A 16545-nucleotide genomic window follows, 5' to 3' on the forward strand; every position below is an offset into this window, starting at 1 on the left:
CTCTTGAAATTGTTGAAGTCCTTTCACCTGATACCAAGAATGTCCATTAAAAGCTCACTTGACTTTGTTTCAGATAAAGAAATACTCAGTATGTCTTTTCTCATCTTCTTTAAGAAATTAAAATTTGTTTTGACAAAGCGAGATTTCTTCCTGAGACCTTAAATCACAGTAGCAGGAGAATCTGGGGAAGGAACAACAAGTTTTACACAGACTAGCACAGCTTTCTCTCTATCATGCCCATGTAATGATCAAGAACATTACCATCTGTATTAAAATATCTAGCCTTTACATAATTTGATTGGCATTTAATTCTCAAGCAACACGTGATAAGTGATAATCCAAGTTCAGAGTTTTATTCCTAATTATACCACTGACATCCAAAGGAATATTGGCACATTATCTCCCATCGTGTTTCATTTTTTTCAAGATTTTATTATAAGTAATCTGTACACCCAGCACAGGGCTTGAACCCACAACCTGAAGAACAAGAGTCTCATGCTCTACCAGCTAAGCCAGCCAGGCACCCCTCATTTTTAATAGCTATAAAATATTGATGCTGAAGTGATAATTATGCAGAGTATTTTTAGAGGACATCAGGATACCCAGGGAAATGGGATAGTACCTCCAGAAAGGGTAGCAAAGGCCAAAATAATGAAACTATAGAACTAGTTAAGTGTAAGTATACACCCAGAAAAAATATATATTTAATTATTTAAGATAAAATTTTTAATGTTTATTTTTGAAAGAGAGAGACAGAGACAGAGCGTGAGCAGGGGAGGAGCAGAGAGAGAAGGGACACAGAATCTGAAGCAGGCTCCAGGCTCTGAGTTGTCAGCACAGAGCCCGACGCGGGGCTCAAACTCACAGACTGTGAGATCATGACCTGAGCCAAAGTCGGATGCTTAACTGACTGAGCCACCCAGGCGCTCCCAGAAAAAATAAAAAAGACTTAAGTAATAAAGTCTAATCAAAGAACTTGCTAACAATAAAATGGCGTAATACTTTGAAACTTCAATAGAATGTTTTGAGTTTGTATTTCCACTGAACCATTAGAGTCCTTTGGGTACACATAGCCATAGACAATTACTGGGAGTCCCTGTTCTCTTCCTTTTGAGACATGCTTCCAGGTGGAACACCTTATTACACCAGTGAAAAACCACACAGGTCAACTATCTACAAGGTTCCTACTCCACTTCCTTCCCCCATGTCAGTTTTCCAAGGTGACAAAAAAAAATTCAGTTCTTTCAAGAAGTGACTGCAATGAATATTATTTTTTTAAAGCAGCAAAAGCCTATTGTTATTTCCGTGTGGATCTGTTATACAATACTCGGTTAAAGAGTTAGGCCAATCAAGGCATTGACTCATTACATTTTAGTTGTAAGAGGCCAGTAGATGAAATTCTCTTTATGTAAGCCTATTGATATATATATATATATATATATATATATATATATATATATACACACACACACACACACATATATATATAAATTATATCTATATAGATATTATATAAGCCTATATCTATATATCTATACATATATAAGCCTATTGATATATATATCAGTTATATCTATATATCTATATATAGATATATCGATATATTAGAATTTATAAACATGATGCTATAGAATAATATAATCATCATCTCTTTGTAATATGAAAAAAATTAAAATTTTGAGAACCATTGAGAGTTTCTGAATTTCAGATGCATGTGAGGTAGCAGTAGGCCACGAAGGCTCATGAAACCTGAGTGAATGTTGACTCAACCCTACCAAGTGTTTTAAGGAGCCGCTTTAGAAAAACAAGATTGAGTTGACAAAGTGTAATGTCTAGTGAGGAAAGGAACTGTTACAGCCAAAACATTAACTTTTTTCTTCCCTTTTTCCTTTCCTTTGTATATTTAAAAATCCAATGTTGATATGTGTGTTCCATCTATTTTTGTAATAATAGTACATACCACCCACAGTTCCACGGTTATTTTTTTATATATATACATATTCCTGTCAAGCTGTTACATGGAAAAGGCATTTTTAGAACTAACATTTGTGGAAATCGTAACATCGGAAAATTCACATTTGTGTTTGAGAATTGCTAGCAATGGCTGCACTAGAATAAGTGTGGTCCTCCAAGATGGGAATCAGGATGGGGGCTGTGTCCCTCGGGTCTACTGCAAAATCCTATTAAGCATTTGAATGATAGTAAAGAACATGAACTACCAACACTGTATTTTCTGAAGCATTTTGCTGGCAGATCTCACCCTGGCCAAGTCGTAGTCAAGTAATAGTAATAAGCACCATTTGCCTCTGGTTTGCTATTATCTCTCTTTCCATTGCTCTGGTTTCCCCTGTTGTGCTCTACTCCTGCCTCCCCTCACCTTTCAGCTCAAGTGTACTCCAGTCCCATGTGTGAGTCACCCATTGCCCCAAGTCTGCCCTGGACCCAATGGAGGCTCCCATAGATATGCCATCCCCACCCCAAACCAAGCCCTTTGGTTCTGTATCCTCTCTCACTGGGCCCATGTTACCTGAAGTCCTTTGAGGAGACACATAATGTATAATTATTCCTAATGTGCCCTCTCTGGGGAACTAGCATATGTCCACCCCTCTATAGTACATAAGGCACTACCTTTGGAGTCATGATCAGAAATTGAATTATACTCTTTAATTTGCCTGATGTTTATCGGATACCTCCATTTTGCAGAATAGACTCTCAGAGATGCAAAGATGAATACAATGTTGTTACAGCCCTCAAGAATAGGCTTTAAATTTTTTTAATTATAAAGAAATCTAAAGCAAGGATCATCAAACTTTAAAGGACCAGATAATAAATACGTTAGGCTTTGCAGGCCTAGAGATCTCTGTTTCACCTCTTCAGCTCTGCCACTGTAGTGCAAAGGCAGCCATGGACAGTACGTAAATGAATGAGCATGACTGTTCAATGAAACTTTATGTATAAAACCAGATGGCAGGCTTGTTTTGGACCAGAGCCACAGCTTGCTGAACCCTTGTCTAAAGTTGTAATCTCTTTTACTCTTCTTTTTTGATTCCGTAAAACAAGTAACAGTCATAAAAAATGATTAAAATCAGGGCCCTTGGGTCATGAATGAAGTGGTGACTAGAGGGTGCACTGGCGACATTCACAGGCGTAAAAATAGGGTGACCATCAAGACTTAACCTTTTGTACGTGTGATGAAATCGAGAATTTTTCTTTTTTTCTTTTTTTTTTTGGAGAAAATAATACCAGACTTTCACATTGATATAGGGTTAATAGAGGTGTTTGGGCCAAGAGGAAAAAAATTCCTTCTGGCATCTGAATATGTTTAAAAATGTACCAAGGATAAAGGGTCAACAAAGAGGGTATTTACCTCTCTACCCTCAGCTACTTTAAAAAACACAGATTGTTCACGTGGATAAAACAAAAATTAAAGGTAATGGTTTTAATAAAACTTGAAGAAGCCAGAGAAAATGCTGAAGAAGATGAAGGAGAGGAGAAAGAGGACAAGGAAGTTTCTCCAGTCAGAGAAATAGATACATAGGTGATAGAGCGATAACTCATTGCAAAATCAGCTTATGATAAATGTTATAAGTGGAATTATTTCCATAATAATAATAGATAAAACCCAATGTCAGTGAATGAAGGCAGTGGAAGTATTTTTCTTGTCTTATCACAGCCCAGTGAGGCAGAAAGATGGAGGCCGTACTCTGTGCAGTGACTAAGGGTCCTGGGCTCGTTCCGTTGGCAGCTGGGCCATTTTCTAGAGCCTCAGCCACTCCTTCTTGCAGTTGGTAGACAGGAAAGGTGGAGAGAGTGCACCTTCTTACCCATTGAGACTGGGGATGACAATGACCAGAACAATTCTCATTCTATTGGAAAGACCTAGTCTAGGTACAAAGAAGCTGGAAAATGAGGTCTGCATGTGCAGGAAGAAAGAAATGAGGTCTGCATGTGCACACAGATACAGTGAGCACGAGTATTCTCTGTCATTATTCTAAAAGTATTGACAGATCCCAGAGAAATAGTAAAAGTTTCATAGAGGTGACGATATTTGAGGTGGACCCTGAGAGAAGGGCGGGACTTTGATGGATGGGAGTGGATTTTCAATTATGTAAGCAAACACACTGAGGCAGGAAAGCCCAGGTTGTGGTTGGGGAACAGTAAGTAGTCTTGGGTGGCTAATGTGTAATAGGAAATGAAATTGCCCGCAAAGGGCACAGACCTTCTCTAGGCTACTGTGTGCAACTGAGAGGTTTCTGAGAGGGCAAGTTACATGATCACAGCAATATTTATCACCGGTGTGAAAGACGGGGTGGGAAGTTGAGGGTAGAGAGATTACAGCCTGTGGAAAATGTCCCAATGTGTCCCTTGTCCCCAATTTACAGTGTATTTCTTCTGTTCCTGTCAGCAAGCCTCTGGCTGCCTGACTCCTGCCATATTACCAAATCACTAGATCACTTGGGTGGAGAGCAGTACAGGGGGACAGTGATGGCTGCCTGTGCTCACCATGCTTCTATACTTTGGTCACCCTGCCTGTAAGATCTCCTGCTTTAAGCCTCCTACCCAGGCACATGCCAGCACTGCTAGAATTACCTCCATTTTATACTAGTCCCTGGGGCAGAGTTTGGAGCAGGTGTTCCTTAGAAACAGAACCAATGAGATGTATATGCATGTATACAGATATATAATACAATAACATATAACACAATGTAAAACATATATAACATATAATGGTATGCAGTAATACATGTAACATATATAATATACATAGTAATATGTAATAACTAATATAATGAGATTGATTACAAAGGATTGGCTCATGATTATGGAGCCAGGCAAGCCCCAACATTTGTAAGGTGAATAGGCAATCTAGAGACCAAAGAGAGACAACAGCATAGTCACGATCTAAAAGCCAGCAGACTCAAGACCCAGGAAGAGTCAGTGATTGGTTTTGGGTCCAAGGGCAAGAAAATGCCAGTGTCTCAGTTTGAAAAGAGTCAGGCAGGAAGAATTGTCTCCTCAGAGGAGGAGAGTTAGCATTTTGGTTCTATCCAGACCTTCAGCTGATTGGATGAGTTTCACCCACATTAGGGGGGACCCTCTACTTTACTCTGCCTGCTGATTTAAATGTTAATCTCACCCCAAAACAACCTCCCAGAAATACCCAGAATAATGTATGATTAGATATCTGGGTACCCTGGACCCAGTCACCAGTCAAGTTAACATACGAAAGTAACCATCACATCTGGCATGTGGGCAAGTCAGGCAGGTTCTGTTACCAGCAGCCTTTCGTAGGGATAGAGACACTCTTCTCTGGTTCTAGCAATCAAGGACCAACAGGGTTCCGCCTTTTACTAAATCTCACTGTAATAGATATGCAGTAGAGTTTAGAATGTATAGAATAATAATCTTTTTGTTGCTTATTAGCACTTTGCATTTATAAATCTATTTGAATATGCACCGTCTTATACAATCCTTATACTCCTCTAATGAAGCTATTCTTATCCCCACTTTATAGATTTAAAAAACTGGGGCTTAGAGAAGTTGAGTGGTTGGGCCAAGTTCACGCAGTTGTGGAAGCCATGACCGGAAATATGGTGGCCTTGCTGCATAGCTTTTTTGCTTGCCCAGGACACTCTATCATGCTTTTCACACATGAGTTGATGTTGGTAATAATGACAGGATTAAATGACATAATGAACATAATACTTAGCATGATGTCTAGTACACAGTAGGGTCCCAACAACCTTGCTTGTTATTAGTTGTAGTCATATTCAGGATACAGGTCTAATTTTTCTAGAGTAGAATAGATTAGAAAAGTATGCATCTTGAGTAGGAGAGAAAACCAGGTCTGACCCTAGTCTTTTGCCTCCAAGGCCTCAAACCCATGTATTTCCATTGTGGCACAGATGCAAAAATAGTATTTTTACCCCTCTACCATCTCTAAAGGGTGAGTAGATGTACAGTATCTCGTGTCTTTTTTAAGTACGTTTTGTCACTAAGGCCAATAACTAAATCTCCATATGATCCAGAGTATTCACTAGAGAGTCTTGTTTACAAAACCATTAAGGCACGAAAGAGATGGCTTTGTTAATCTTCCACAGAACACCAGTCATGAGCGACTGTCAGCCTTTTCTAGGTGGGAAAAGATATTCAAGATGCACGGTCTTGACTTGCCACGGGTTGCCAGCAGGTCACCAGCGTGAACACCCATTAGCAGGCTTAGATTTCCTCACACAGGCTGCATGAGCTCTCGTACAAATCCTTCACTTCTGTAGGAGGACTTATTTATTTCAAGGTTGGTTTATGTGTTGGCGAAAATTGCATCTGTGAGGTGGACTGAAACAAAACCAGGCACTGAACAGTTCTGCCTCGAGCTTACAGCTTCATTGGTTCATTGTTTTTTAGAACTATTGCTTCCCAGTGACGGATGGGCCGAGGCTGAAGTACCACCTTCTCCACCACCACATCCCGTTCTGGAATTGGGCACTGAAGATTACAGCCACAGGTATTGATAACATGATATATCGTAAATGTTCCTCGTTACGGTGTTTCTGCGAAAACCCAGCCACCCTATTTTAACTCTATTTCTTTCCAGAATGGAAATCTCATAGGATCTGTAATTCCTTTTCAGTGAAAGCTTCTCATAGCTGAAATTAATAGCTTAGAGTATTCATATGTTGCTTCCTGGAATTTAAAATTCGTCATATATTATAAAATATTTAAGGAAATTGTAGAACTTTCTTTTATCATGTTGAAAAACCAGAGAGCTCAAAAGGTTATATGGGAAGGTATAAAACAAAAACTGAGAGGACATAAAGCTTAGTTTTTGTTTTTTTCTTCACTTGTAATTGGTGAACCCTAAAGGTATTTTAAAAATAAATGTTCCAAGAAAGTTAATGGAATCTAAAAATTAAAGCAACACCATATATAATCTAAAATATTGAAAAGAGTACCCAATATTATATCCACTCTGTAATAGAAACCAAAAAATCAATAATTTTTAGGATCTCACAAGCATGAGAGAGAGAGATTTAGTAAGTCTGCACACCGTCTGACTAGTGGAATTCATAGATTTTGTTCTTCTGATGAGTTTTAAAAATCATTAACTTGTCCCTTTGCCATTTTCTGTATTTATTATGGCTGTTAAAAATTGTGTATTTTATTCCATTCTATGTCCCTTGATAATCCTGTGAAATTTTTTCATTTTTCTTGCAGCAATGCTGGTGTCATTCCTATTATGCTTTTTATTACGATCTGCTAAAAATAAAGCAACACAAAAAGAGTATAGCTAACTCTGTTAGCTGGAAGCTTACCTATATTTAGCTATCTCTGATTCCTATGTTTTTGAAGTCAGCTGTCTTACTCAAATACAATTTCACCAACAGTAACGTTCTAGATCAGTTTTCTAGGGGTTTCTTGGAAGAAAATCTGGACATATTTAATTGTGTTCGTTCACTTCCATTGCCTGCCTCAACCCTGAATCAAAAGTGACAGTTTTCTGTCATTAGAAAATACATTAAAAACATAATTTCTTTCATTCTCCTTTACTGTTTATCCTGCGTGTATGTGAAAAACTGTTGGGATAAAGCAAAGATGAATCAGATATAAAACCTACCCTCAAGAAGATGGTAGGCCAGTAGGGAAAATTGACAACTAGTGCACAAGGTACAAAGGGATATTTACCAGAAGGTATAAAGTGCTCTGGACATCCAAGGCAGAAGACAGGAATCAGGGGAAAGTGTTATGGGAAAAATGGCATTTCAGCTAAACCTTAAAGTATGAATTGGAGGCGGACAGGAGAAAAGCCCAGGAAGGAGGTGACTTTCGGAGAGAGGAAAGGGTAAAAGGAACAGCATGGAAACTGGGAAAGTAAGTTGGTTTGTGCATCTTGTATCCCGGCTGACTGGCCAGATGATGGAGCCCAGAGTGCAAGGGTAAGGAGTGCAGATACGTTCGTCAGATAGTAAAACCTTGTTGCAAGGTTTCAGTAGACAGCATGGTAAGACCTGGGTCTTAGTTGTGTACACGTATTAGGTAAATGGAGAAAGGTTAATATCCATTGGAAGCCAGAGGCTCTTTGCAGGTTTTCGAGGGCAGTAGCCGTGAAAGGTACTAGGGAACAGTGCTGGGGAGGGGAGGGAGAAGCTTTCGGATGAGAAACCTCTTCAGGTGAGAGAGGGCCTTAGAGATATTGCAGAGATGGAATGATTGGGAATTGACAACTCCCTTTTTGGATGCTTCAATGTCTCCACAGATTTCTTCTGTTGGTGGGGGAGGGGCGGTGACAATATCAAGTTGAGTGAGTTCAGTTGTGGATGGGGAAAGCCATAAAAGAGGATAGTCTGGGGACTGGCAAGAGAAGAGAGGGCTTGAATGAAGAGAGGAGCAGCATGGCTGGAGAGAAAGGGGCAGAGCCAAAGACATTTTTGAGATGGAAGGAACAAAGGTAAAGCTTTGAAACTCTTCCCCTGGGATCTCGTGACCTGCACCATCCTGCAAGCTGCTGTGTTGCCTAGGTGACCGGTAGCAGCAGGGGGTTTGGGATGTGTGGAACTCAGGATGGAGGAAGGGTTGGAAGGGAGCCAGGAGGGTTGAGCAAGGGAGGCTGCCCTGGATTTCAAAAAAAAGTTAAAAGCTCTCTAAAAGGGAAAAGTGGTTCTTTAGGGATGCAGCCAGTCTTGTGAAACAGAAAACGACTCTTGCATGAGAAGTGAGACACAAATGTGATCCAACTTAATGCCCGCGTCTTGAACCAAAAAGACATCAGGAGTTTCCTGAACTTGTAGTATTATGTCATCAATTATTGGACAAAACTTGGGAATACGTGTGTCTAAATAAAAAATAAATGTAAAGGAAGTATATTTTCTGCTGTGATATTTCAGGGTGGTTGTAAGGCAAATTAATAACAGAATATATTCAATTTTATTAACAGTTTCAACAACATTTGGTTATTCCCTACATGTTTATATTTTTTCTGTCTGCATACTCTCTGGGTTCTCTGTCTCTGCCTCTCCCCTCCCTCCCTCCCTCCTTCCTTCCTTCCTTCCTTCCTTCCTTCCTTCCTTCCTTCCTTCCTTCCTTCATCTACTCTTACTCATAGTAGCCAGTTGTTGAAGCCCTATTCATGGACACCTGAGACTTCAGAATTTTTTTTTTGCCATACCTCTCAAAATCTTCTTCCCCTTCCTTTTTATTTCTGACAGTTCTCCTTGAACATTCATGGCTGGGTCTTATATGTCTTTTACGTTCCCGATTTGTCACCGTATTCAGGACACTAGCATATGTTTCACGCTACCTTTATTTATTCATTATGCAGCATAATTTGACATTGAGTATCATTTCTATTTGATAGAGTCCCTGGTTGTTCATGCTGAAAACATGGCCTTTATTTAAAACATGTCTTTGGCCTGTCAACTTGCAGCTTCCCACTACAGCCACTCAGCCATGAGCACATGCTACCTTTCTTCAAAATTAAAACATGTCATATTTTAGAGTTAATCGCTGTGTCACCCCTTCCCTCCAAAAACTTTCAATATGTAGCATAAAATTACAAACGGTTTCACTGGTCTCACTTACATCTCTAAAATATTTTCACATCAACTCAGTACTGCACTTCATTATTTGTACCGTATGCTCACATTGGCTCTAATCTTGCAATTTCTCATATTACACTTACTTCCCTCCTTAAAGATCAGCCTTATTTTGCCTTATTTCTTATTTGGCATCATGGCAAAAAGGGCCCTTCTATAGAAGGTTCCAAAATGTGCACTTGGTCCCATTCAAAGCAATGGCAACAGATGTATGAATCACTATGATCAATTTAATGGATTGATTCAGGTATATATAGTGTGCGGACATACACATGTGAACATTTGTTACATTCATTTATAGAAAGCAGCTCTTTGTTTCTTTGATCAGCCTGCATTATATCTAAACATTTGTACCAAAAAATTCACTTTAGACAGATCCTTACCTGATGTTGCTTAGCAAGTGGCATTCCACCTTGCTGTTTAAAATGGGGATGGGGATAATTGCTTCCCGAGAGCCTCAAAAAATCTGAATTCTTATGTTTAATATGTCAATTAATACTTAGTTTGGTGTAAAGTAAGACAATAAAACAGGTTAACCAATGTGTTACTCAGCTGGGTACATTCCCCTTGTCTCCCTGGAGCAGAGCACTTTAAATGCAGTGTGACCCAAGTTTTAATGAGGAATATTCATGTTGGTCCTAAGCCACCTCCCTAATGCCTTTCATTGTAACTGAGGGCATCTGTTTGGGTTGACGCTTTGATCTCCTTGTATTTGATGGTATGTATCACCCTACTGAAACAAAGAGCTGACCTAAAATGCAAGCAGCGTAAGAGAGTGAGTGAATCTGCACAAAAAGGGAAAGTTTTGATCTCCATAGTGTCAGCATCATTTGCACTAGGGCCCCGGGTTAGCCACCATTTTAGCCAAAGCTTCCGTGGCTCCAAGAAAAGCACTATTAAGAATAAACAGTTCTGGTCCTCACTTTGGCACTGGCCAGCTGTGTGACCTTGGAACATCAGCCTCCTCTTTGGGCCTTGGTGTCTTATCTACAAGAATTAGATGAGGTGACCTGTAATGCCTTCCGGCCCTTAAATTCTCAGATTCTATGAAGGCCATGAGTCTTTCTGACACTAAAACCACATCATCACAAGACATCAAAGGATGAAAAACTAAGTGCAAATAAAGGTCGAATAAACACATTTAAAGGCAAGTGCTTCCAGAACATCGAGGCTCAGGGGGAAGCTCATGTTCATAGTAGCCTCTCAGAAGTCTTCTTTAAAATGGGCTGAAACAATTGGAGTGTTGCTGTTACGCCAGGCCATTGTCAGCAGCACGGGTGGTTCAAGGATTTCTGCCCACCACTGGCATATTTTGTCGTCACTCCCTACCACATCAGATGTACTTTATATAAGTCAGTGATATTGAAAATATAGCCAGACACCAAGAAAGAAGCCAAAACAAACCAAAAGCTTTATAATTATAAAGATTATATAATTGTATAGATTTGAATTTCTTGAGACATTTTCATGAAACCATGTATATATACATAGAACAAAAACTGACTTTAACAAAAACAGAAAGAAAGAAACTGGAAAAATCCTATAGGTAACTCGAAAAGCAAAAATTTACAGTCAGCAAGACTGTGGTCTTGGGCAGCAAGAGTGGTCTATTTGTTTACCTGGTTATCTGTTTCCTGAATGCTTCTTTGCCACTTACTCTGTGCCAGAATCTCTTCTCCTTACTTTACAAATTTCTTTCCAAACTCATTGTATCTCTTAGTAAACGTGTGAGGCAGGGAGTGTAATTATGCCCATTTTATACATAAGGAAATTGAAGCACAGAGAGGTCCCATTATGTGGCCGGGTCCCACAACTCATCAGGAGCAGAGCCAGGATTTGGAACTAAGCAGACCAGCTCTGGCATCTGTGGTCTTGAGCTCTGTGCTCTGCGCCTGTCATAGGTGCTTCCTTAAGCCACCCACTGTATTACAATAATGGAGGTTCATCCATTAACTCAGCAATATTATTATGGCTGCATTTTAATTTTAATATTCCTGCAAGGCAATATTGAATGTGCATAACTAATGAGTTTCAGGAAAAGATTAAACTTATTTTGGAATATTTGGTTAAGAAATTGAGGTCCCCTGTACATTTTAGGATTCTCATACCTAACAGTTCATTTTTTGTTGTTGTTTTATTGTTCACGTAAAGTGTCAAATCCCAACTGTTTGAAACCTCAACCTCACTCGGTACTTTCAGATTTATCAGATACTTGATTTGGGTTTCACTGCATTTAAAATTAGAATAAAGCTATGTTGAAATGAGCCACCATATTAACTTTCTAAATATATGATAATACCAAGGGAGAAAGCAGCTATAATTTAATTTATACAATTTATAAATATGATTTATTTTCTAACCACGAAATAAGGCATTGTCTGCAATTCCCTTATATAATCCCTTTCAATCTCAAGCAAAAATAAATAAAATATTTAGCAGAAATAGAGTTATTTGAGACGGACTACAAGTACTAGGAAGCCTATGATGGGCATTTAATGTATCTTGTGTCTAAATCGTCAAGCGTGCTTTTCCTGTTATTTCCTTTTTATATTATCGATGAGCAGACTATTTGCTCAGTATTAACGTTAGTTTTAGGAAATGGAACTAAATAAAGTAGAAAACCAAACTACTGCGGCCATCAGTCTTTCAGCAGGATGGTTTTCTCTAAAGGATACAACCCTTTCACTTGTTTTTAAAGGAAGGGCATGCTTAGCCCACGGAAATCTCTTAACCTGCTCTTAGGTTCTGCTAATATCCAGTGACCTCCTTTGAAGCGCCAGTTCATTCCAGGCTAGCCTTTCCCACTGAAAGTTCTATATTGTACAGCAGGATCCCAATTAGCAGAAATCAGTGAAGAGGAAAACATGATATTAGCCAGAGAATATTTTATTTAAATTGTAGAGTGTGATAAAATACTTAAAAATAGAGTTGCTACATCTCATGAAAGCAACCTGAGATTCAAGAATTCGTTGCAAATACATGGTTGGGAACTATAGGGGGAATGAGGAGGGGCTGTGTTCAAAATGACAACTGCTTCCTTGACCAAAGGAGAAAAAAAATTTTTTTTTTTTTACTCTAAATCTAAATATGGCATGTGGCTTCTTTCCATAGCTCTGGGGTGGATTCGGCAGTGTATTTTCCAGATCAGCACACCCACTTCAGATCCGTGACACCGGCCAGGCAGCCTGAATCAATGAATCTGAAAGCCTCAAAGAGCATGGACCTTGGTAAGTGAGGGCCAGTGACATGCGGGTCAGCACTCCAGCCTCAGCCCATCTGTCTTCCCGAATGTCCTCCCTTTGTTTCTTCAGCTCCAACCTTAGGGGGCAAAGTCTGCTGAAGCCTGGAGGAGGGGCTAGTGGTCATCCCATCTCCCTGTCTCCTCTCACCATCTAATTGTAATTACCCCTTTTTAAAAGAGAGAGAAATGATATTTTTATAAAGTGGTTCATAGAGGTCAGAACAATAGGATTATTCCTTCCAGATGGTCAGAATACCATAGGCACCAGTAAGTCACCTGCCTCTGTATTTGTACTCTCACTTCCTCCAGAGCCTTTGCATTTCTCACGTATGCACCTGTTGCAGGGTCTGGGAAGATAGTGTGGTTAAATGAATCCTCTAAAGGGTTGCCCATCTCCATGTACAGTGGCTAGGGGTAGCAGCAATGAGGAAGCCTTATCTCTTTAAATGCCCATCTCCAGACACTGTTAACACTGAAGGGAAAAAAGGGTCTCTGGGTTTGCCAGATCTAGGGTGTCAGGGTACCCTGGGTCCATGCCTGCACAACCTCATTGAGTTTCCGAGCTCTGCAGGGAATTTCTGGGTGACTTTTGGGTGCTAGGGCAGAGCAAGGGCCCCTGCAAATTGTGTTCTCCTGGTCCTAGGATGTGGGAACCCGGAAGACAGCTCAGACACCCAAGAACATTGCTGTGCCCTCATAGGCACTTGGAGAGAAACGATTCTGAGAGAAGGGTGTCCGTGCAAAATAAATCCTCAGGAAATATTCTTTGCTGCTGGGTGCTTGCAGGCCATGCTTTGCAAATTTTTTTGAGGCATAGTGCATATTTCATTAGTAGCAATAAGAGTATAAAATAATCAAAACTTTGTGCTCCACCAAGCAATCTGATAAATAGTGCTTATCTGTTACTCAGGTGAGTTCAGAAAAACGTTCAGTCAGGATGAAACAAGGGAAATTGATTCCATTTTCTATAAATTAACTAGGTCACTGGGATACATTTGTTCTAACCACCTACAGTGAGAGAGGGATAGAAATCCTGAGCACTGGCTGGAATAGGGGATTTTCTTGAGGGTGAACCTTTGACAAACCAAAGGAATAATGTGTGACAGTGACCAAGGTTATTATTAATAATTTGAGGAAAACTTGATTTTTACAAAATGCTTGATAAGTATTTTTATTGTATCTTTCTAATTTCTCCATGGGGAAAATGAATGGATGAAAACTTCTTTTAATTTGGGGCAAGAATATATTACTATTTTCTTCATTTAATTAAAACAGAAAGTGACCATCAATACATAGCACTCATTGTAAGAAAAAAAAAATATTGTCAAATCTATTAAAATAAAACCTAAGTCATAGCCAGAAATGGTATTTCTGTGTATATTTTTTATTACTGAAAACTTTGAGAAGTTTTCTTTTTTAAATTGAAATAGCCCTTCGAAAATATGTATGGCTGTCACTCATTGCATTCTACTGTAATTATACCATAAATGAAAATAGCAGTACTGTTTGTTCAGTTTACATAATTGGGCAGAGGTCATGAGCTATTTACTTCAGGACCCAAGTGCCAAAACATTGGCTTAAATGCACCACACAGCAGAAGTAGTAAAATATGGTTTAAAAAAAAAAAAAACTATTTCATATACCATCAAAGCTTGATCTCTTCCAGTAAATGCCAATTTAAAGCTAAGACTCTTGCAGAGGGCTCCAAGGGTCAACATTCTAGAGGCTTTCTGAGCCCTCTCCCCAGAACAATTGAATGAGCTCAATAGATGTGTTGGTTTTCTTAGTGAATAAACTCAGATGATATCAGAATGGTAAACATTTGGAAGTGTCTTTCCTGTTTGATTAGGTGAAAAGAATGTTGTTTAGTTTTCTATAAATAGCACTGGGCCAAAGTAAGGAATTAATATATTTACTAAAAAAGTTGCGGCTCTGCTTGTAGGATAGCAGGATCAAGGTCCAATCTTCCAAAGTGAAAAATAAATAATCAAACAATCAATCCTAAGGTTTTAAGCCTGAATCTCCAATTAATGCTATTTGGCTCTTTTGGACCTGGAAAAATGGCAATTTCTTATGGTACAAAATTAAAAAGAGAAAACCTTTTATTTATCTTGTAATTTTTATTGGATAGTTCTCCTTGACAAAGTCTGCAGGAATCTTTGAAGGCGGACAGTCCCCATTAGTACCTTCTTTGTTTTTTTTTCATTTTTGCTGTTGAGTCTAAGCTAGTAGTTTAACTTGCATATTATGTTCAAGTTATTTTAAAGGTGAGTGAGTTCCATTTACTTCACTTACGTTTCAAAAGACAGACAACTCTTATGAGAAAGAAGCCACCTCATCTCCAGATACAAACATGATTTAAAAATAGTTTGCTATGTATACGCAGCATTCTGTTCGCTGCATCACCCGTGTATGTGTGTGTGTGTATTGTGTGTTGTGTTTCTTTATAATAGTTGTATTGTGTTTTATGAGTGCATCTGAATTGACAATTTAATTTTCCCTTTTTGACTGAAGTTGGGATTGAGAGTTTGGGGAGTCTTTTTGGTTTGGGGCTTTTTTTGGAGGGTCCTTTTGTCTTTTATATTCTATGATTATACCTATTTATATCCTTTGCCAAAAATATTTCCATTTCTTAATTTTTTTTATCTTTAGAAAGTTGTTATGTATGTTGCAAAGAATTTCTTGCAGTCTATTGTCTTCTTAGTTTGATTGTGATATCCTTTACTATAAAAAACATTTTAGTCTCAGAGTAAAAAATTTCCATTTTCATGACCTTTAGGCTTTATACTTGCCACATTGTTTTCTTCTTGTACTTTTAAAGGCTTTTTTTTTTACATTTATTTATTTAGTTTGAGAGAGAGAGAGCGAGTGAGCAAACAGGGGAGGGGCAGAGAGAGAGAGGGAGTGAGAGAATCCCAAGCAGGCTCCATACTGTCAACACAGAGCCCTATGTGGGGCTTGAACTCATGAAGCATTTGACCTGAGACGAAATCGAGAGCCAGATGCTTAACTGACTGAGCCACCCAGGTGCCCTAAAGGCTTTTTAAAAAATGTTTACCAATCTGTAATATATTTATCCACAGTGAATGAGGCAGAAAAATGTTTATTTGTGATAATAGGTGAATTATTCATGACATGTATTGACTGTTACATCCTGTCCCCATTAATTCAGAATGTAATAACATTGAATACTAAGTTTCCTTGCATACATGGGTCAGTTTCTAGACATAGTCTATTGACATATTTATTCCATGCCAGTGTCACCTTGTTTATGTTATGCTATTTCGTTGTATTCTGATAACTTATTAGGAAAAACTTCCTCTGATTTTTCTTCTTTGGTAAAATCAGTTTGGCTCCTCATATATATTTATTCTTCCACATGAACTTTATTTAGATCAGCTTATCAAAATGAACTTAAACGTTAAACAAGAATGCTTTCACTGTGTACGTGCATACTACATGCCTCTGTCCATTAATTATGAATTTGCTGATGCTTCCTGATAGAAGAAATGTTTTTATCAAGTTAAATAAATTTCCTCATATTCCTAGCTTCTTAAAAAGTTCATTTGCTCATTTTGTTTAATCTGTAGCTGATGTTTAATTTTATCAAGTGATTTTTAAAGATCTATACAGAAAGACCATGTGTATTTTGTTCTTTATTCTATTAACATAGTGAGTTATATTAATAGATTCCCCAATATTCAATCTCTGTTA

General features: G+C 38.6%; 1 protein-coding gene across 1 annotated transcript in view; it reads left to right on the top strand.

Annotated features, from left to right (window-relative positions):
• The window catches only part of PARD3B (par-3 family cell polarity regulator beta), a 1003697-nt gene that overhangs the window by 607492 nt on the left and 379660 nt on the right, over positions 1–16545 (top strand). The window contains exons 14-15 of the mRNA XM_042995147.1: positions 6406–6505; positions 12702–12817. Of these exons, the coding sequence (XP_042851081.1) occupies positions 6406–6505; positions 12702–12817 (216 nt within the window). The remainder of the gene's footprint in view (positions 1–6405; positions 6506–12701; positions 12818–16545) is intronic.

The sequence above is a fragment of the Panthera tigris genome, chromosome C1 (genome assembly GCF_018350195.1).
Source record: "Panthera tigris isolate Pti1 chromosome C1, P.tigris_Pti1_mat1.1, whole genome shotgun sequence".
Taxonomy (NCBI): Eukaryota; Metazoa; Chordata; class Mammalia; order Carnivora; family Felidae; genus Panthera; species Panthera tigris.